Source organism: Lethenteron reissneri, chromosome 69 (assembly GCF_015708825.2).
Source record: "Lethenteron reissneri isolate LAM-NWPU_2019-01 chromosome 69, ASM1570882v1, whole genome shotgun sequence".
NCBI lineage: Eukaryota > Metazoa > Chordata > Hyperoartia > Petromyzontiformes > Petromyzontidae > Lethenteron > Lethenteron reissneri.
In genome coordinates, this window is record NC_083847.1 from 3,451,922 (window position 1) to 3,473,994 (window position 22,073).

At 44.4% G+C, this 22,073-nt stretch overlaps 1 protein-coding gene across 1 annotated transcript in view; it reads left to right on the plus strand.

Annotated features, from left to right (window-relative positions):
- The window catches only part of LOC133360632 (uncharacterized), a 102,398-nt gene that overhangs the window by 17,617 nt on the left and 62,708 nt on the right, over positions 1 to 22,073 (plus strand). Inside the window, exons 9-15 of the mRNA XM_061579429.1 lie at positions 5,808 to 6,112; positions 7,541 to 8,655; positions 11,567 to 11,724; positions 12,312 to 12,479; positions 12,632 to 12,912; positions 14,171 to 14,338; positions 21,071 to 21,205. Of these exons, the coding sequence (XP_061435413.1) occupies positions 5,808 to 6,112; positions 7,541 to 8,655; positions 11,567 to 11,724; positions 12,312 to 12,479; positions 12,632 to 12,912; positions 14,171 to 14,338; positions 21,071 to 21,205 (2,330 nt within the window). The remainder of the gene's footprint in view (positions 1 to 5,807; positions 6,113 to 7,540; positions 8,656 to 11,566; positions 11,725 to 12,311; positions 12,480 to 12,631; positions 12,913 to 14,170; positions 14,339 to 21,070; positions 21,206 to 22,073) is intronic.

Sequence of the window (22,073 nt, forward strand, 5' to 3'; positions counted from 1 at the left end):
ACCATCAGAGTTGTGTGGAAACTCATGGCCAAACAAAGTAGATCTTAATCTTGATGTGAAAAAAAACCTGCTGGGGGATTAAATCTTGACTTAAAGCGTTCGTGTCTGCAGGAATTCATATTATTGGGTCTTTCGGTAGAGTCACGTAGATACGTTCAGAGAAAATAACAAAAATAACAAAGAAAACTTCGACGTTTCGATCGCAACATAAGCGGTCGTCTTGAGGAAAATTGGGGTTAGCTTCCAAGGCAAACTTTTTATAAAGGTTTGCAAATAGTCGTAGCCCAAATGTCAGCAGCCAATGATATTGTAAGTGCTGGACAGCCAACCCGACGGTGGTTGGTTTTTCACCAAAGGGCTGCCAGGTGAGAATTAGCATGTTAAAGAGAGTTTAGCATGTTAATGGAAGATCGCAGTGCCGCAACCAAAGGGTCAGCGCGCGAAGTGACTGTGAAAGCGCAAGTTTGAAATGGGCGTAAAGCACAACTAACATCGGAAGGTGGTAGGATGGGAACATCATAGCCAATTATGACTAAAACTGGTTGATAACGTCCTTCCAATGTTCAGTTTGTACCCATTTTCTCGGTGGAAATTGTGTCTATGTCTATATACAGTATATGGATGGCTTCATGAAGAATCTTTGTTGATAGCCAGTGGGCTTGCAAGAAGAAGCCAGATCCACACATCAAAAAGTTAGACGTGGACAAGACTGTTATCAATCAGAGTAACACTCCAATTTCAGACAGCCTAAAATCGGTTCTAGCCAAAGGGTTGAATTTCGCAGTCACCCCTAAACACATCCCAGTTGATGATATGATTGCCCAGGTCGATGTAGCCCTTATGGGATTGGGACACATTACTGCAGACGTGGCAAGATCGGAAATTGCTGCAATCCTCAAAAACGCTAAGACACCTATTAGCAACATCAGTAAAGATGAGCGCTTTGAGCTTTTTCAATTAAAAAAGAGAGATGACATCGTCATCCTTTCACCCTACAAGGGCAATGCCACAGTTATCATGGACAAAACCACATACAATAACAAAATTCAGGACATACTTAATATGATGGTAGCTATACCAAAATTAAAAGAGATCCCACCAACCGCCTGGTTACGAAAACCAACAATATCATCACTGATTCGACATCTTTGATCGAACCAACCAAGTGGTTATCCTTAAAACCCTCTGCTGTTAGACCACCCAGATTGTATGGCTTACCAAAAATCCATAAAGAAGAGACACCCCTTCGTCCTATCGTCTCCACCATTGACTCACCCACCAACAAACTGGCCCGATGTCTGTCTGAGACCTTACAACATTTTCACTGGTAAGACCACCTCAGCTGTACTCAACTCAGCTCACTTGGTATCGTTAATTAAGGACATCTCACGATCTCCATGTGATTTGCTCGTTAGTTTCTATGTGGTCTCTTTGTTTACCAAAGTTCCTGTGCTTGACACCATTGCAATCATTGAAGATTTGGTCAAACAAGGACTGAATGCTGATGTACCGACTCTGGTGAGACACTGCCTCACCAACACTTACTTCACCTGGAATGGAACATGCTACAAACAAGCTGAAGGTACCCCTTCAACTTGTGGGTTTTCCCTTATCTCCAGTTGTAGCCAATGTTTTCATACAGTAATTTGAAACAGATGCCATGCAGGCATCCACTCGACGTCCGTCCGTGTGGAAGAGAGCAATGATATCATCAACTGGGATGCGTTTAGGGGTGACTGCGAAATTCAACCCTTTGGCTAGAACCAAGTTTAGGCTGTCTGAAATTGGACTGTTACTTTGATTGATAACAGTCTTGACTACGTCTACCTTTTTGATGTGTGGATCTGGCTTCTTCTTGCAAGCCCACTGGCTATCAACAAAGATTCGTTCATGAAGCCATCCATACCATGAGGGAAAAAAGTATTTGATCCCCTGCTGATTATGTACGTTTGCCCACTGACAAAGAAATGATCAGTCTATAATTTTAATGATAGGTTTATTTGAACAGTGAGAGACAGAATAACAACAACAAAATCCAGAAAAATGCTTGTCAAAAATGTTATAAATTGATTTGCATTTTAATGAGGGAAATAAGTATTGTGACCCTCTGCAAAACATGACTTAATACTTGGTGTCAAAACCCTTGTTGGCAATCACAGAGGTCAGACGTTTCTTGTAGTTGGCCACCAGGTTTGCACACATCTCAGGAGAGATTTTGTCCCACTGCTCTTTGCAGATCTTCTCCAAGTCATTAAGGTTTCGAGGCTGACGTTTGGCAACTCGAACCTTCAGCTCCCTCTACAGATTTTCTATGGGATTAAGGTCTGGAGACTGGCTAGGCCACTCCAGGACCTTAATGTGCTTCTTCTTGATCCACTCCTTTGTTGCCTTGGCCGTGTGTTTTGGGTCATTGTCATGCTGGAATACCCATCCACGACCCATTTTCAATGCCCTGGTTGAGAGAAGGAGGTTCTTATTCAAGATTTGACGGTACATGGCCCTGTCCATCGTCCCTTTGATGCGATGAAGTTGTCCTGTCCCCTTAGCAGAAAAACACTCCCAAAGCATAATGTTTCTACCTCCATGTTTGACGGTGGGGATGGTGTTCTTGGGGTCATAGGCAACATGCCAAAGAACTCCATTTTGGTCTCATCTGACCACAACACTTTCACCCAGTTGTCCTCTGAATCATTCAGATGTTCATTGGCAAACTTCAGATGGGCATGTATATGTGCTTTCTTGAGCAGGGGGACCTTGCGGGCGCTAAAAGATTTCAGTCCTTCACGGCGTAGTGTGTTACCAACTGTTTTCTTGGTGACTATGGTCCCAGCTGCCTTGAGATCATTGACAAGATCCTCCCGTGTAGTTCTGGGCTGATTCCTCACCGTTCTCATGATCATTGCAACTCCACGAGGTGATATCTTGCATGGAGCCCCCGGCCGAGGGAGATTGACAGTTCTTTTGTGTTTCTTCCATTTGCGAATAATCGCAACAACTGTTGTCACCTCATCAAGCTGCTTGGCGATGGTCTTGTAGCCCATTCCAGCCTTGTATAGGTCTACAATCTTGTTCCTGACATCCTTGGAGAGCTCTTTGATCTTGGCCATGGTGGAGAGTTTGGAATCTGATTTATTTATTGCTTCTGTGAACAGGTGTCTTTTATACAGGTAACAAGCTGAGATTAGGAGCACTCCCTTTAAGAGTGTGCTCCTAATCTCAGCTCGTTAACTGTGTAAAATACACCTGGGAGCCAGAAATCTTTCTGATTGAGAGGGGGTCAAATACTTATTTCCCTCATTAAAATGCAAATCAATTTATAAAAATTTTAACATGCGTTTTTCTGGATTTTCTTGTTGTTATTCTGTCTCTCACTGTTCAAATAAACCTACCATTAAAATTATAGACTGATCATTTCTTTGTCAGTGGGCAAACGTACAAAATCAGCAATAGATCAAATACTTTTCCCTCACTGTATATATAGACACATACACAATTTCAACCGAGAAGATGGGTAAAACTGAGCAATCATTGGAAGGACGTTTTCAACCAGTTTCAGTCATAATTGGCTATGATGTTCCCATCCTACCACCTTCCGATGTTAGTTGTGCTTTACGCCCATTTCAAACTTGCACTTTCACAGTCACTTCATGTGCCGACACCTTGGTTGCAGCGCTGCGATCTGCCATTAACATGCTAATCTCTCTTTAACATGCTAATTTTCACCTGGCAGCCCTTTGATTGGTGGAAAACCAACCAACGTCGGGTTGGCTGTCCACCACTTACATTATCATTGGCTGCTGACCTTTGGACTACGCCCATTTCAAATCCTTATAAACAGTTTGCCTTGGAAGCTTACCCCAATTTTCCTGAAGACGACTGCTTGTGTTGCGATCGACACGTCATAGTTTTTGTTGTTGTTTTGTTATTTTCTTTGAACCTATCTACGTGTTTTTTACCGAAAGACCCAAGAATATGCTGGGGATTCCCCGTTGGGTTTTTCTGTTGATGATAAATGTTTAGCATGATCAACACAATGTCGCATATTTGACCCATTACACATCTGATCTCATCAATTAACCAGCGCAAGATTTGTGCAGATGGTGTACAACTCATATTCTATAGATGTTCACTATCTGACTATACCTTAGACACCGTATTAGAAGCTTGTTTTGAGAAAAATGTGGAGGACATCAGGGCTTTCGGGCGATGACAGATGTCTGCAAAAACAAAGTTCTGTGAAATGTATTATTCTTTTGCTGTTCAAAGGGATCTCATTGCCGTGAAGTCACCCTACTCCTACTCTTCCGCATGCACTCTCCCCCATCCACAATTACCATCACTACCCAAACCAGCCCCATCCCGTTTTTGTCCAGGGGAGGGGCCTACAAAGGTAAGGGTGGGGTCTAAAGAATAAGGGGCCAGACCTAAACAAAGGAAAGGTGTACAGCCCAAAGATACAGGGTCCTTATTCAGGAAGCGGTTGGGGCCTGATCAGGAAGTGGTGGGGCCTAATTGGCAAGGGGTTTGGCCTAATGAATAAGTCGGTAGAGAAAAATGAGGAAGAAGGCGGGGACTAAAGAGGAAGTGAGAGGCCTATAGAGGTTGAATTTCCTGTTTATTTAACGTAATGGAAGCATATAATTAAATGCGTGCAGCAGACAGCAGCAGAATAACTTTAGTGCTGCAGATCTGGGCACAGTCCAACGAGTATGTTACATTGTAAATCTATTCACGTGTGAATACACCCTTTTTATATATTTTAAATGTCCATGAACACAAAATAACTTGAGATCTGTCAACACTGGTGTATTAATGAAATATTCAAATTTTTGTTGTTGGGGCGATTTTTTTGTATATCACCAATTATATTATAACATTGCTGTTCTTGCCTTTTGCACATAAGCCTTCCCACCTCTGGCTACCATTTAATCGATGCACATTGCCTAATTACCAATCTGTCTACCTATCTACCTACTCACCTGAGGGCACAGCCACATTTTAGAAGTTGGGGGCACTCACGAATGGTTCCTGGTGATTACCGGTTCGACGACACAATCTGTCAAGTTCCGACCCCATTTTATGACTAACAAAAGTTCTACTAAAACTAATGTATATAATTCTGCTTGATTATCCAGGAAAGCCTCACTGAGTCTCAAGACTCTAACAGGAGGGTCCTGCCAAGTGTTTATGCAGAGGAGAGCGATGTTGCTGCTCTGCTTATAATCACAAATGAGGAATTTGTAGGTAGATTTTCAGCATTGAGACACTTGGCCAATACCAGTCACACTGTCTATGGCTTTAGCCATGGGAGGAAAGCGGGTAATCCAGAGGGAAGTACGCAAAATAGGGGGAGATCATACTAACGGCATTTACTCACACACACTCATACTCTCACACGCATTTTGCAGAACAAAGGGAGAACAAACTCTCCGCAAAAGGCACCTGATTCGGGAAATTAACCCAGGCTCTTCTTTCTGTGAGGCACAATTGTTACCTCTTTGCCACTGTGCCAGCCTGCTGCCCTAAATTGTGACCTATGCAAATACTGAGCCGACTATTCACGTACTACTTTGTATTTAATGGTTCCATCAACAAGCATAATCTATGTCGTCTTGTTGAATGAAGAAAAATGCAAACTCAATTACAATCTTAACCCCAATTATACAAAGACTATTGTCCAAAATACTGCAGTTGTCTTCTAGCCATATTTGAAATATTTGGGGTAGTCTGGACACCCACAAAGCCCGGAGTGGTTGCACCCCTGTACTCACCATATTCCTACCTGCCCACCTACCCTCCCTGCTTAGAATACTCAAATCCTGTCGGGATGGAATCGAAGTTTTTACCAAATGCCTTCATCCGAGCCTCGTCAGAATTCAGCAAAGCACTGGGCGCAGGCGAGGCCAGGCTGGGCAACCTTGGCGGGTTTTGGAGACCGGCCATCGATGCCGGTTCCTACATCGAGGTGGATTTTAAGACGCCCGTAAATGTGACGGGCGTGATTCTGCAAGGATCTAGCCCAGAGGTCGACTTTGCCAAAAAGTGGGAACCCTCGTGGGTCACGTCTGTGATATTCAGTGCTTCCAACACCAGCGTGTTCAAGGATATACAGGTGACATAAGTTATCACTGATACAGTGTGCTGCATATAAAGATATTAATACGTAGGATAAAGAATAAGACAAATTGAGTAATAGTGAATCAGTGTCGATGAGACAAGAGAGGGCTGTAGTAATCATAGGTTTATGGTAAGTGAGCTGATTGAGTCGGGTTGTGAGTATAGGGAAGATCTTCGGGTTTACTTTGTAGGCTTTAAGCAGGCGAATTACTCTTGTGTGGAGGGAGGGAGGGTGTGGGAACGGCTCTATTATGGCATCTCAGGTAAGAGAAGTCAGGTGCTTAAAAACGTTCATGATGGTACTCAGGCCTCTTGTTCGAATAGGAGAGACATCAGAACGGATTTTATGTTGTTGCTCCAGGTGTCAACCGAGGTTGTATATTGCCTCCTACGTGATAGACTATGCATTCAGAACGCGGTCATAACAGTGGAACATTTAGGCACCAATGCAGATGAGATGAATGTGCAGAACTTAGAATGCAGATGACACGGGTTCATTGGTTTGTGCGTGGGCATAGATACCACTCAGACTGGACACTCAGAAGGCAAATCTGATTGCAGCAGTTATTAACGTGGCCACTTCGGTACGCTCACAATTTCCGGTAGGTGGAAAGAGGGATCCCGTAGCAGAGGACTTTGTGACTTGGGCAGTAATGTGAACAGTGCAGGGGTTGTCAGAAGGAGGTCGAGAGATACAATTATTATTCTCGCAGGCGAGTTTCTAGATTGGTTGTGGAAACCGCTTTTAAAAGTGAAAGGATACGTTTGTAGAGAAAATGAGATTCATGAAGACAATGCCATCATCTGTATGCTGTATGGGTCAGAGGGCTGAGCTCTGTGTAGCTCCTCAAGACAAGATGTGTATTTGAGCACAGATATCTGAGATGGACACGAGGAAGGTTGTTTCAAAGACAAGATAGGCGATGCACAAGTCCCGAAGGGATCATACCAAGTACTTAAAGTGTTTGTGTGTAATTGTATCAACCTTGCTTAAACTACCATTTAATCACCATTAACGATGAACCATACCTTTGTGATCACGCAGTGCAGTGCATTTTTATTATTTTGAGGTATTTCCGTTGATATTTCCGAATAACCATTTGCACTTTGTGATGTTCTCAATATAAAAAAAAATGTATGCCAAATTATAGGAGTGAAAATAAATATAAACACGGAACCTGAAGCACACAGTACTGCCTGACATGTATGTAATATATCCGTGCAGTTAACGATTAAAGTAATTTAAAAAAACTTTCCCTCTAATTTTCTGGGCGTCAAACAAACCCCCGTCATTTCTGGGATGCAGTAAATCTGACTTTGTTATTTTTACGTCAGGCTGTGTATAAGGTGCACGCTTCTACAGGTTTGCTGTAATTGTTGCTTTTTTCCATTGCATGAACACCTCTCTGTGTGTGACAAACAGGTGAGCAGCGTCGATCTTGACGAGTACAGGAAAGTGAAGATCTACTTTGCCAATATGACATGCGCGACCATTTTACGATTAACTCCGACTTCGTCGCATGGCAACGTCTCTCTCCGATTTGAGGTGCTCGCAAACTACCACAAAATTAACACCACCTTCATAGACTATATCCCAATCGACACTAACGGATCGATAAAGTTCTTCGCCAACAACACCTTCAGCAACCTCGCCTGCTACTGGTGGGATATCAGCAACGTCAGCAAAATCATGATCGGCCACGCGCTCTGCGACTACGTGTGCAACTGCAGCGCTAAAAGGTTCCCTTTGCAAAACGACCTGGAGTTCGTGTACACATTCCCGCTCCTCGGTTTATACAACGTTACTGTCACCGAGCTGGTGCCCTTCGCCTCCGCGACGTATGAGCGCATGGAGGTCGCTGTGAACAGCAGGGGTTGCAAGACCCTGTCGGTAAACATCGACGACAACAGCGTGAGCCTTGCGAGAGCACGGACCGTTTCTCGTAAAGACGCCCTCGTACGTTTAGCGACGTTATACGGCTTCTGCATCCGTGCGCAGATGTACTTTTTCGATTGGATCGCAACCGACCTCTCCAAGGGCTCGTCCAGGCAGCTCAACGCCATGTCGAGGTACGTTAGGTTCCCGCCAAACTTTTTCAGTCCTGGGAAGTTCTCAGTGACGGCAAAGGGAAGATACATCGGGAACTTCTCACTGGAGAAATCGAGCACCATCTATATCAACGTGCCAGCCTCTCAGCTCGTTGTGGCGTTCCGCGGAGCAGGCACTCGGGTTGTGGGCAACGACCAGGACCTCGTGGTTGATGCCGGAGAATTTTCATATGACCCCGATGATGACATTTTGCCCGGAAACCTGAGCTTCGCCTGGAACTGCTCGCTGGTGCTAGATCTGTCGGCCACCCCAGCAGGATGCGGAGACGGCACCGTCACCAATGGCTCCATGTTCATCGCTAATGCGAGTGCCCTGATCGTGGGTTCCACGATGTCCATCACAGTCACCGCTACTAAGGGTCACAAGACGGGATCGGCAACGCAGATGGTTAAAATCACCAGCGACTCACCGCCGGATATTTACATAAGGTTAGCTATCACTTTTTGTGTGCTACCTGTAGTGTTCGTGTCAACAAAAAAAATCGAGGTGGCCACGTGGATCAAAGGGATACTGCTACGCCAGGGTACCAATCTGACACTGTTAAGCTCTGGGTGCAAATATATTTATTCTTGAAACTATTCTAAATTTGGAACGTGTCACTGCCATACCATATTCGCTTAGTCTCATAGAGAGAGAAGGACTCGGCACGAGAGACAGGCAAGCAGGAAGGCAGCAGCCATGCGGTGAGCTGGCGCCAACTATTGCCCAAGCTCTGTGGTCCACAATATATGAGGATGCTGTCAGCTAAGTAATGAATGTTTACACGTGGGAGGAGACTTGAGCATTTGGAGAAAACCCACGAATGCGAGAAGGTAACACTATCCCATACAGATGGAAAAGGTGGAGTCCAGATATTTGCCATACTGCCGTCTCCTGGCGAGCCAGGGTATCGCAGGGTATCGCACCACCTTGAACCCAATGACCTTTTACCTGTACCCAAGTACAGTGCACTGTTAACAAAAGGACTGCAATTGGTAACCGCTCATCAAAATGTCCATCATTCAAATTATTTTGTTAAACCAGAAGAAAACTCAAGAGACTAGGATGAGTCTAATTTCAAGAGTGACCCGAGTAATTTGTCTGCCAGTAAAGGGGCGATTATTCCTGCTATGTGTGTGCAATCCCAAATGCATAATTTGTGGTAAAATCTGAATATGGCAAATTTGGACCCTGCTCTTGTGTATCACATCATGGGATCTTGTAACCTCCACTGTGAAACAGGTGCCACATAGTATTATCCTGGTTATTGCACCCGGTAGTGATAATCGGTTGATCAATATCACCAAAGGCACATTGTGCTCACAGTACAGGCAGATGGTGCTTAGCGCTGAAGATGCATTCCTGGAGTAGTGAGCGCTCATCAAATCAGCATTAAAGGGGTCATCATACAGTTGTTTCCATGGGGGTGCGTTCCCGACATTGTTATTTCTTATATATGAGCAATGTATGAGGGCTTCATTGGGATATCGGTAATAGCGCAAAAATTAATACAGATGGCAAACATTATTTGAGAATTCAATAACATCAATATTATGTACTGTACTCACAAGTGCATCTTCCTACAAAACAGTGGAGGGAGACGAGGTTTGAGGAACTACTACTGGGAATATGGTGTATTTTTTTTAACTAGCAAGCTTGGCTTGGACCACAGCATATTGTAATAATATTGAATAACAAATTAATTGTTCAATATGTAATCGTGACCACATACAGGCTTGTCTCGCTTAGCGAGCGTTCTTTTTTCTAGAATTCGCTATAACGTGCAATCTGAATTTAGACCCATTTATTTGAAAAACGAGAAAAAATGTCACTTGGCAAGCAGAGACCGATCGATCGAATGCCCCCCGTGGTCCGTCAGGAGGTGCACGGCGGCCCGTATCTGTTTGTTTACCAGCTGTGCTGTGCCCGCGTATTTTGTTGTGTGGGAAGGGGACCTCGTGGTAGCCCTGCAATGGGTGGGTTGGCAGGCGGATGGGGTGGGCGGCGGCACTAATTATATGCGGACACTGATGGCAAGAAGTCATGCTCCATCTCGCATCGCTGCATCATGGCCAATAACCCAGCAACTCTAATTCGATTCCGAGCCACGGTTAACATCAGTGGGGAGTGATATTTGAAACAGTGGTCCTGCACCGCCCCTGTTGCTCTCTCAACCCACTATCAAAATCGGAATATGTATTTATCCTGAAGAAATCTGATTATCTATGAAGCTCTTTCGCAGATGTCCAGTAGAGGTGGGTCGGAAAGTTACAACAACGAGCGACACAAAAAAACTATTGGAGTGCAAAGTATATGAAAGAAAAGTACATCGCAAAAAATAAATATGTAAAATAGATACAATATTTAAATTCAAATTGTATAGGTACACTAATTCCCAAGCTTGAGCAAGCAGCAAAAAATAGCAAGAACTGTCCCAGACCACACCAAGATCACATACAATCCCTCCATAAAAATGCACTAACAACTTCTACCCTACAAACAACATAAATGCCAGGCACCTGCGAGAACTAAGTGGTACATTTGATGTTTTGTTACTTTATTTGAAAGTTACGATTTATATTTATCGCATTAAAAAGTCGTTCAAGAGGGGAACATTTTGGGGACGAAACGTAGTTCAGATTTTAATATGGGAGTAAGTCAATGGGAAAACGAGTTTTGCCTCTCGAGCAATTGTCTCGAAATGTATCTCGCTCGTTCAGTGAGACGCGTATGTGTCGTGACAATCTAATTTGTAGAAGGCGGGGTGCTGATTCGCTCAGCGCGTTCGTCGCTTTCATTGGTCAAGCGATTACATGCAAAGATGGTGGCTGAGTACATGTTCTCGGCTAACGCTTCTTGAAAGAGTGCAGTAAAGTCGAATATGTTTTGACTCTTTTTTTCGGAAAAAAATGTTACGAGGTCGCACTAATCGATGTCTGCCTGTACAAGGTAATCGTATCTCTCACAGCATCCTCCATGCGTCCAGCATCTTCGCGATTTGGTACAACCCCTTTTAGCAATCCCGGGGCACTTACAGCGGCACAATGGCTGGGTACAGAGAGTTCCAAACCAATTGGGGCAGCAGAGGAGAAAGAGCAACTTCCTAAAGGCAAAGGTTAAATGGATGTACATGGATGTACATCTGCCACGACGCGGATGTGGGGCTGAATTATTTCTTGAGACTATACGATTCATGATAATCATATTAATTATGATTAACACATTTAATGAAAGTTTGGATGAAAAACCTTTGCGAACAGGTATTGATCCTAAGCATTTCATGCAAGCAGCCAAATAAACTTTGGGATGCAACGCAACTAAAATTAGCAGTATGCTGAGTCCTTGTCTCACTTCGCTCAGATGCATCCACAACTGCAAGACCAAGACCGCAGTAACTCATCCATTGTCTCTGATGGCCGTGTGCTTGAACTGCAAGGCCAGTGACGTTGTGACATACTGTTGGAAGCTGTATGATCATGAAGTACTTCACAGTTATTTCCACACGCTCACAGACACAGGTAAACCCCACCCTCTGTGCGTCTCAGGAGAGACACTCTCCGTCTGTATCTCAGTAGAAAAATTCTCCCTCTGGGTCTCAGTAGGGACATTCTCCCTCTCGGTCTCAGTAGAGACACTCTCCGTCTGTGTCTCAGTAGAGACACTCTCCCTCTAGGTCTCAGTAGAGACACTCTCACTCTGTGTCTCATTAGAAACACTCTCCCTCTGGGTCTCATTGGAGACGCTCACTCTGTGTCTCAGTACAGACATTCTCCCTCTGGGTCTCAGTAGAGACACTCTCCCTCTGGGTCTCAGTACAGACACTCTCCCTCTGGGTTTCAGTACAGATACTCTCTCTCTGTCATAGTAGAGACACTCTCCCTCTGGGTCTCAGTACAGACACTCTCTCTCTCTCTCTGTCATAGTAGAGACACTCTCCCTCTGGGTCTCAGTAGAGACACTCTTCCTGTGGGTCTCAGTAGAGACACTCTCCCTCTATGTCACAGTAGAGACATTCTCCCTTTGGGTCTCAGAAGAGACACTCTCCCTCTGGGTCTCAGTAGAGACACTTTCCTTTATAATTGTGTGCTCTTGTATTTCCCTTCAGGTGTCCTTTCTAGTGGCCTGGAAGTGAAGAGTAATTCATTGCTTAGTGGACTTGTCCTCGTAATCAAAGTGGAAGTCACAATCTCGAGAAGGTCTTCAACTGCCGAGTTTAACTTGACAACAAACTTCCCCCCTTACAATGGCAGCTGTCATAACAAAGAACGAGAAGGTGCGTGTGTGCTTGTGTGCATAGCTGACAACACGCCCCGCTGTACACCTGGTGACCTGAATTTTAATTACACTCAAGGCTGAGATCAGTGGAAATACTTAAACCTGTCGAAAACCTCCCTGTAAGGTTGACTTGGCTGACTGTTCCTGCAGGCATCGCCAGCATGACACTCTTTACGATCATATGCGATGGCTGGCTGGATGAGGGTGACGCGCTGCTCCGGAATAACGTGGTAGATCTGGATCTGGGATTCTTCTACCAGGTGTCCACGTTAGAAGGGCAGCGTGAACGTATTGTGCACACGAGCTGGATTAAAGATATGCAGAATATCCTCCTTCCGGTCGGCGATCCACTCAACGATTACTGTCTCCCACTGATCGTCTATGTCTGTGACATCTACACAGACTGTTCCATCTGGCAATCATCTGTGAAGGTTGGTGCTGAACTAAGCCTCTAGGATTCACAGCTCAACCAACTCAAAGCGGTCAATGACACGTCATGAAAATATATATTTGTATCGTTAAAAAATACATCACAGCAAGTGCAGCTAACACTTATCACCTTATTGCACTTGGGCACCAGCAGTGTGTTAAATTGGCAGAGTGCTCTGCCATGGTGCTCCTAAAAGACGGAGTGTAGCTCTTATTGAACGGTGGGTGATGTAATGCACACACTCAGCCAATGATTGCGCCTGTTCTGTCTGTGAACCGAGCATTCATAGGAAGCTATGGCGCCTTCGATTGGCAGAATTCTGACATGCCAAATTAATACTCTTTGGTTCTTTCGGTAAAGTCACGTAGAAATAAAAAAATATATATTAATGTTATTTATTTATGTAATATTTCTACGTGACGTTACCGAAAGAACCAAAGAGTAATTCCTGCAGTCACGAAAGCTCAAAATCAAGTTTGATGCCAAACTAATGTTCAGTGATGCAGCTTCCAAAACCATTAGCCCCTTAGAGGTGAGTCAAACCTGTCATTAGATTCGCCACCACCCGACATAGCCAATTAGTAAGGTTTGTCACGTAAACAAAACATGCCAATCAGTAACCAGTTCAGCACACTTGTGTGTTGGAGAATAAACCCACAACATCTAAAATTCGAGTACGACGTTTCGTCAGTAATTACAACCATCATCAGGCGACAGCCAGAGTTGTGGAGAAATCATGTTAATCATCCCACCCACCTTTGGCCTTCCCAGCTGATTGGCTCACAAGTTACGACCGAAACAGGAGGATTTCTTCATTACTTTGGCTGTTGCCTGATGATGCTAATTGTAATTACTGGTGAAACGTCGTACTCATATTGCAAGTGTTGTGGGTTTACTCTCCAACACATCGGTGTGCTAAACTCGTCACGAATTGGCATGTTTTGTTTGCGTAACAAACCTTACTAATTGGCTGTGTTGGGTGGTGGCGGGTTTAACGACACATTTATATTTATGCGACCGAACCCAAAACAATCCCTTTATTATGAATAATTTTGGTCGCGAAAGCCTACTACGTGTTAATTAGAAGAGACACAATACATCTAATACTCTGCTGTATAAGAAACGTATTTTACAGCTGTTAAACCGCACGATTGGAACTGTCAAAGTAGAAATGTTGAATAATGGACGATACGTTTCTTTGATACCCTGAATAGCCAAGCAGTGCTGATGATTTCCACGTGTGATTAATCTTGACGCAGGCCCACCCGCCGAATATGAGTGAGTTCGAGAACTTAGCCAGCAACATCGCACCGCCCGACGGGATGTTATGGATGTCAATTGCAACCAACAACAGTAAGATAGCCATCGAAGCGATGCAGACCTACGCTACAGTATTTTCGACACAGAACGACACGTCCACACAGCAGGTGAGCCATTTTCACTGGCCTCTGGGAAGACAATGTTCCGATATGCACAAGGGATCTCTGTCTTCTTGGTTCTTTCGGTAAAGTCACGTAAAAGGGAAATAATAAAATAATAAAAATAAAACATAATAAAATAAAATTCTCACGACGTTTCGGCCACAACACAAGCAGCCGTCCTCTGAAAGACAGCGCTCCAATGAACACTGCTAAGCTTGGCAGCGTATTTTAAGCTGGGTTGGAGGAGAAAAGCGCCTTGACAAAGGAGTTTACATATCAACAGAATAATTTAGCATTGAATAAGCTGTATTAATGTGAGAGAATTAGCAGGATGTTAAAGTCAGAAATTAGCATGTAACTGGGAGATGAGCATGATGTTAATGTGAGGAATTAGCATGTAACTGGTCACAGAAGTGGCTATGTTAAAGTCAGAGTTTACATATCAACAGAGGCATTTAGTATATTGACGCAAAAGAACTGCAACCACCCACTATCATACAATAAACCGATGTGAAAGAACTAAATATAAACTACATCAATATAATCAATATACTCAATATAATCTCCAATAAGCTGAGCTACTAACAATAAGTCATTATACATTACACTTCAATGTTTCTTCTTACATCACACGACTATACACCGTATTATAAAGTGCCATAGACAGACCACAACATAGAATTATACACTGCGTTACTATAGACTATAATAATATTAGACTTGTAATATTACACTAAGTATTATTCTACCAACCCTACTGTATACCACACTGCTGTATATTCACTATGCTATTACGATACTATATATTACCTCATTAATATATTAAACATTACACTGTTATACTATTTATTATTATTGTGATTCGGTTCGAGACATGTCGTTTGGTTTCTTCAATGTAACTGCTACCACAGAGGCAACTTAGTTTGTAGATGCCCGGATACTGTATGTCTGGAACCACATCTTTTACAGATGGGACCAGATCACGGATTTTATGTACTGTGTTGAATCGGACCTGGATCTTGTGTTTATTCAGGATTTTGGAGATATTTTTGGTGACCCCCGCAATGTAGGGTAAGGTGATGGTTTTGAATGGCTCCTCAAGAGGATCCTTCTTCATGGTTGGAGTGATGGCTTTACGGATTGTGTAGTTGGAGTAACCATTAGCCTTGAGAGCTTGGTGTACATGCTTGAGTTCACTGGCCATGTGTTCCTGGTTGGAGATGCATTGGGCTCTATCGTGTAGAGTCTTGATGAGGGAATTCTTCTGGGATGGATGGTGGTGGGAATCCGGTTTTAAGTAAGCATCCGTATGGGTAGCTTTCCTGTAGACAGAGTGGCTAATTGAACCATCAGGTCTCCTTTTAATTAGGACATCCAAAAAAGGTAGCTTGCCATCCTTTTCGACTTCCATGGTGAATCTGATGGCTGGGTGTATGGAATTGGTCTAGAGCCGGCCGGCCATGTGGCCAGATGAAAAGTGTCATCCACGTACCTCTTCCATAAGGTCGGGCGTAGAGTGGCAGTCTGGATGGCGTCAGTCTCTAATTTCTTCATGAAAACGTTGGCTACAACCGGAGATAGGGGGGAGCTCATTGGGGTGCCCTCAGTTTGTTTGTAGAAAGTTCCATTCCAGGTGTAGTATGTGTTGGTTAAGCAGTGTCTCACCACCTCGGATTGGGAACATGGAGACAATATGACTGCCTCTTCAGCTGCCACTACATCGACCAAATGTAAGGACAACCTGATTTCCAAATTTAACGCAGTGTATAATTCAATGTTGGGGTCTGTCTATGGCAGTTTATAATACGAGGTATAGTCGTGTGATATAAGAAAAAAGATTAGATGGAGGCATATGATAATAATTTTTGCGACATTGAAGTGTAATGTGTAATGACTTATTGTTAGTAGCTCAACTTATTGGAGATTATATTGAGTATATTGATGATATTGATGTAGTTTATATTGTAGTTTTTTATCGGTTCACTATATTATAGTCATTATATAGTGTATTGTATACCCAGTCATTTAATGTTAATATCTCAGCTTATGAGAATATATTGAGTACATTGATTACACTGGTCAACAACAACAAAAATTCTGGCTTGGACTTTGCAGCTGTTTTAGACTTTCAGGGTGCTGATTCCAAATCTGATCTCAGATTTGATATACCCCATTTTCATTAATTTTACCTCACTTATGATTGCAAGTTGTTGCGAGTCAGTGACTGCTTTAGTGTTAAAATATGATGCTGTATTGTTAGTATAGTGTGTTTATAATATCATTTTATGTAGATACTAGCGGTGAGTACCCGGCGTTGCCCGGGTGAAAAAGGCAGACACATGTAGTTACACACGCAAATCCAGTGATACACAAAAATAGAGTTACATGCACAAATGGACTCTCACATACATACATAGACTGAACAACAACCGCCATTCGCCACTAAGTGGCGGTGACGTCACAACAACGCGTGTGCCAGGCTATGTGCACCTTGAGGCCATGTGAAGTGTCGAACGCCCGCTGGCAAGAGGTCACGGGGCAAACCCAGATGGCACAGGTCGACTGACTGAGACGACTGGCTGATGCAGCACCTGTGGCCCCTACTGTGGCAACTTTCTGTGCTTTAGCCACCCGGCGCTCCGCTCGTTGTTGTGAGCGTCGCTCCTCCGCCCTCTGTTGTTGTTGGAGGGTGACTGCCTCCAACTGGCCAGTAGCGTCTTTCAGGAGCCTCCTCCACAGTGGCCGATCTTGACACGGCTGGTACCAGTCATCCGCAAGTCTTCCTGTAGCACATAACTCCCATGTCTTCTCCAGCCGGTGCCGCACCTGTTTAGCCCCCTCGATCCGGCGGAACAAAAGCTGTTTAGGCATGTGGTGGCTGGCCATGCGGGCTACATGACTCAGGCAACGCAGCCTTGCCTGCCGAAGGTCACCGATGGGACTTTGTCCACATCTTTCAAGGATTTGTGAGCTCCTCACACAATGCAGCCTGGTTAAAGCCAGGATGGATCGTAGGCAGGCCAGTCTAAATGTTTCTAACTGGCGAAGATGTTCCATTAGGGGGGTCCAAGTTTCGCAAGCGTAGAGAAGGGAGGGAATGACCGTGGCCGAGAACACCTGAAGCTTCGTATGGAGTGATAGACCAGGTAGCTTCCACACAGCGTTACGCAGCCAATGAAAAGATACTGCAGCTCGACTGATTCGGTGTGAGACCTCTGCTGTTAAACCGGAGCCGGTCATTAGCACACTTCCCAGGGAAACTCTCCACTGTCTCCACAACTGGCCCATCACCAATTGGGAGTTGTGGGGGTGGAGTGTCCGATGGTACAAAATAGCCAGGCAGGTGCTTAGCTTTGGTTGGGCTGATGGTAAGGCCCCACCTGTTGGTGGCAAGCTCCAGGTTCAGCAGCAGCACCTGGAACTCCTCCGAGTGAGCAGCCATTAGCATCGGCATACATAACGTGGTTGAGCAATAGGGAGCCATCCCTTGACCGCACCCGGGCATCGATCAGCCTCCCATTGTATCTGTAGCAGATGGGAATTCTTCCGGTACAGTCATTGAAGGCTCGACGAACTACGTGGTCCAATGTGGGAGCCAGAGGACATTCCTGTTGCACCTTCAAGGTGTAAAGGGAATTGCTCTGACTCACGGCCACGTAGTTAAGACGCGGAGCCGCTCACCATCATGAAGGTCCTTAAGGATGGTGATGAGTGGGTTCGGGACTCGGAAAGCACGAAGAGCAGCCCAGAGGCCAGGCCTACTGATGGTATCATAGGCTTTGAGCAGGTCAATAAAGCACACGCATGGACTAAGATGCACACATGGACCTACAGACACGCAAATAAATGAAGTTACACTGACTAACATGGAGGCATGCACACACAGCGACTAACACACACGCACATGGACTGAGACACACAAACACATCGACTTACAGACAAACAAACATATGGACTCACACATACATAGACATGTACTTGAGATATGCACACATGGAGTTACACACACATATCGACGTACACACATACAGCGACACACACACATACATAGAATGACACACACATTGCCGTACACACACATACACATGTCGACTGTCACACAGACATCCACTTGAGATATAGACACATGGAGTTGCACTCACATATATGGACGTACACACATACAGCGACTCACACACACACCGACTCGCACACAGCAATACGTGGACTAAAATACACATTGACGTAAACACACATATGTACTCACACACACACACATATGGACTAAGACACACATACACATGAACTTACACATACATAGACTGACACACACATAGCCCTACACACACATACACATATGGACTGTGACACACAGATATCTACTTTAGATACACAGACATGGATTAACACACATATGGACTAACACACAGACGCATTGACTTACACACACACATCGAGTGACACACACATGTATAGACTTACACACACATATGGACTGACATACACATCGACATACACGCACACAGATCGACTGACACACACACATGGACTAACACACACACATAAACACTTTTGACGTTGTCCGTTCTAAAAAGACACCCACATGGAGTGAAAGACACGCATGGCTCTACACGCACACACATATGGACTCAAAGACACACACATGGACTCACACACACACACATCGACGGGCACAGGAATCCCCGATGATGGCACAGCTATCAGTATCGCAGTACTACGTATGAGTAAATAGCGTGACGTGAGCGATGAAAACAATATAAATGCATTGAAGAAATAAGCAGAAATCACAGACTGGCAGTAGATCGTGGCAGCGTTATAAAAGCGCATCAAAAAAAGGGGAAATTGAGCAACCCAAAAATCCAAAAAGAGTTTTGTGTACACAAACATAATTATTGTAACATGTCAACTCGTTTCATAATGGTAAACAATGAACCTGAGTAGTTATCTTCACAAAAACAGAATTATTGTAACATCTGTGAACTTGTTTCATAATGGTAAACAATGAAGCTGAGTTTTTATCTGCACACAAACATTATTGTAATGTTTGTCAACTAATGTGTTTAACAATAATAAACAGTGGACTTGAGTTGTTAGCGTAAGAAGCAAAGAAATTTGTACTTAGCATAGGCGTGTTGAGGCCTTGTGCGATGCGTAGCCCCCGTCCTGGCCTACATTTGCGAGGCGCGGAGTTGGCACGTTGCCAAGCTAGGGGCTGGGCCGCTACCCCCTCTCCAACATCCGCCGCCAGTGCAAGAATAATGCTATGTAAGCAGTAAAATATTATTATGTACGGAGTCTGTAGTATAAACTGAACGCATCGTGTTGGGGGGGGGGGGGGGGCGAAGAGGACATGACACTGTGAAGAAATATCCACAGCGTCATGTGTGTACGTGTTGACTGTAAAACGCGTAAAAGAAAATGTCTCCCGTGAGCTCGAGCGAACGCGCATGACTTGGCAGGGTCCGCCCCCCCCCCCCCCCCCCCCACGAAATTGGCGTCACTTGGTACAGTCGATGTCGTGCAATAAGTAAATAATGAATAATAGAAACGGCACAAATGTGTTAATTAAACTACTTTAAAGTTTACGGACGGGAAAACGGAATAGCCTATACCCACCACGGGGCTTAGGGCGTGCCGCCTGGCAAATTATTTCAGTGTTAAACACCACCGTCCGAGAGCCAAATCCCCCGCAAGCGCGAGCGCACGGAGACTTTTATATATAAGAAGATCCACATTTATTTAATATTTTTCTTCTGCAGTTTTATTGAAAATGCAATATTTGATATCTAAAAAACCTGATGTGATAGACAAAAATTTCCTTAAAACCGTTGGAATACCTTATGCCAGAAAAAAGTGTGTTGACCAGTGTTATATTGATGTAGTTTATATTTAGTTCTTTCACATCGGTTTATTGCATGGTAGTGGGTGGTTGCAGTACTTTAGCGTCAATATACTAAATGCCTCTGTTGATATGTAAACTCTGACTTTAACATAGCCACTTCTGTGACCAGTTACATGCTAATTCCTCACATTAACATCATGCTCATCTCCCAGTTACATGCTAATTTCTGACTTTAACATCCTGCTAATTCTCTCACATTAATACAGCTTATTCAATGCTAAATTATTCTGTTGATATGTAAACTCCTTTGTCAAGGCGCTTTTCTCCTCCAACCCAGCTTAAAATACGCTGCCAAGCTTAGCAGTGTTCATTGGAGCGCTGTCTTTCAGTCAGCTCTGTCTTCACCTGAGGACGGCTGCTTGTGTTGTGGCCGAAACGTCGTGAGAATTTTACTTCATTATGTTTTATTTTTATAATTTTATTATTTCCCTTCTACGTGACTTTACCGAAAGAACCAGGAAGATGAATTCCTGCACTCACGAAAGCTTTAAATCGAAATTTAAGGGATCTCTGCTTTAAAGTGAATAATTAATGGCTTTGATATTCCTCAAAGATACTTATGTAACCATCAACCCCATCAGATCATCAACAGGCTGATGCACATATGTGCTTCATGAATGGAAAATGACAGACAGACCACAGAAGTGCGATTGTGGCCATGCAACCAAAACTATGGACTATATAATAAACCATTGTAGTCTGTCCTCCTTCATTAGAAGAGGGACAGCAAAACAATACAACACAACCTCGACATTGGCATCATGCTCCTTCCATTCGCAATTACAGAATATGTGTTTAACCTGGCCTGTTTATTCCTGCTTTTTTCCCTTTTGTAGACTACTTCACACAACATGTTATTGGCCATGTCCCAGTCAACGGGTCAGTTCTACATACCTGTGGACATACTTCAGTACTCAGGCACAGTCGCGACTCTCACCAGAAATGTCGCGGTCGTGAACCAATCACTGTGGGTGAGTAAGTAAGTGGCAGATTACGGACAAGAGCTGACACGCAGAAAAACGCTCTCCCGTGTAGCCCACACAAGGCTTTCGGGGCAAATGCTCTGAGTGAGCAGCATCCATGAAGGCTGACATTGTTCACCTGTAACAGGATGGTGTGGCCATCGTCATACCCCCGGATGTCTTAGTCTCACAAGTGCTAATGTTTACACACACCGCACCAGGTGCTCGTTTTTGAAGCTGAGTCAACTCACAACTCATGGGGAGGCCTAGCACCGGTTCATATTTTTCTTCATCGCTGTTGGCCGTGAGCGAGAATCGAACACATGTCACCTGGAGATGATAGCGCTAACCAAGACACCACCTATACTCTTTGGTTATTTCGGTAAAGTCACGTAGGTATAAAATAAAATTAATTAAATCACGATGTTTTGGGCGCTATACAAGCGTCTGTCATCAGGTGGGACAACCACAGCAAGAAACAATTGCTGAAGTGGGCAAAAGGGCTGCTGCAACAAGAGACTATATAGGTAAGAGAGGGGGGAGGAGCAAAGGGGGGAAAGATAGAGAGGGCAGGGGTGTGGGGTAGGGGAGTGCTGCGAAAACGTTTTGAGGACGAGCAGACAATGCTGGGGGGGGGGGGGGAGGGAAGTGGGCGGGGCTGGGGGTGGGGAGCTGAAGCAACAAAAACAAAATGCCAGGGGGGGAGGGAAGTGGGCGGGGCTGGGAGTGGGGAGCTGAAGCAACAAAACAAAAATGCCGGGGGGGGAGGGAAGTGGGCGGGGCTGGGAGTGGGGAGCTGAAGCAACAAAACAAAAATGCCGGGGGGGGAGGGAAGTGGGCGGGGCTGGGAGTGGGGAGCTGAAGCAACAAAAACAAA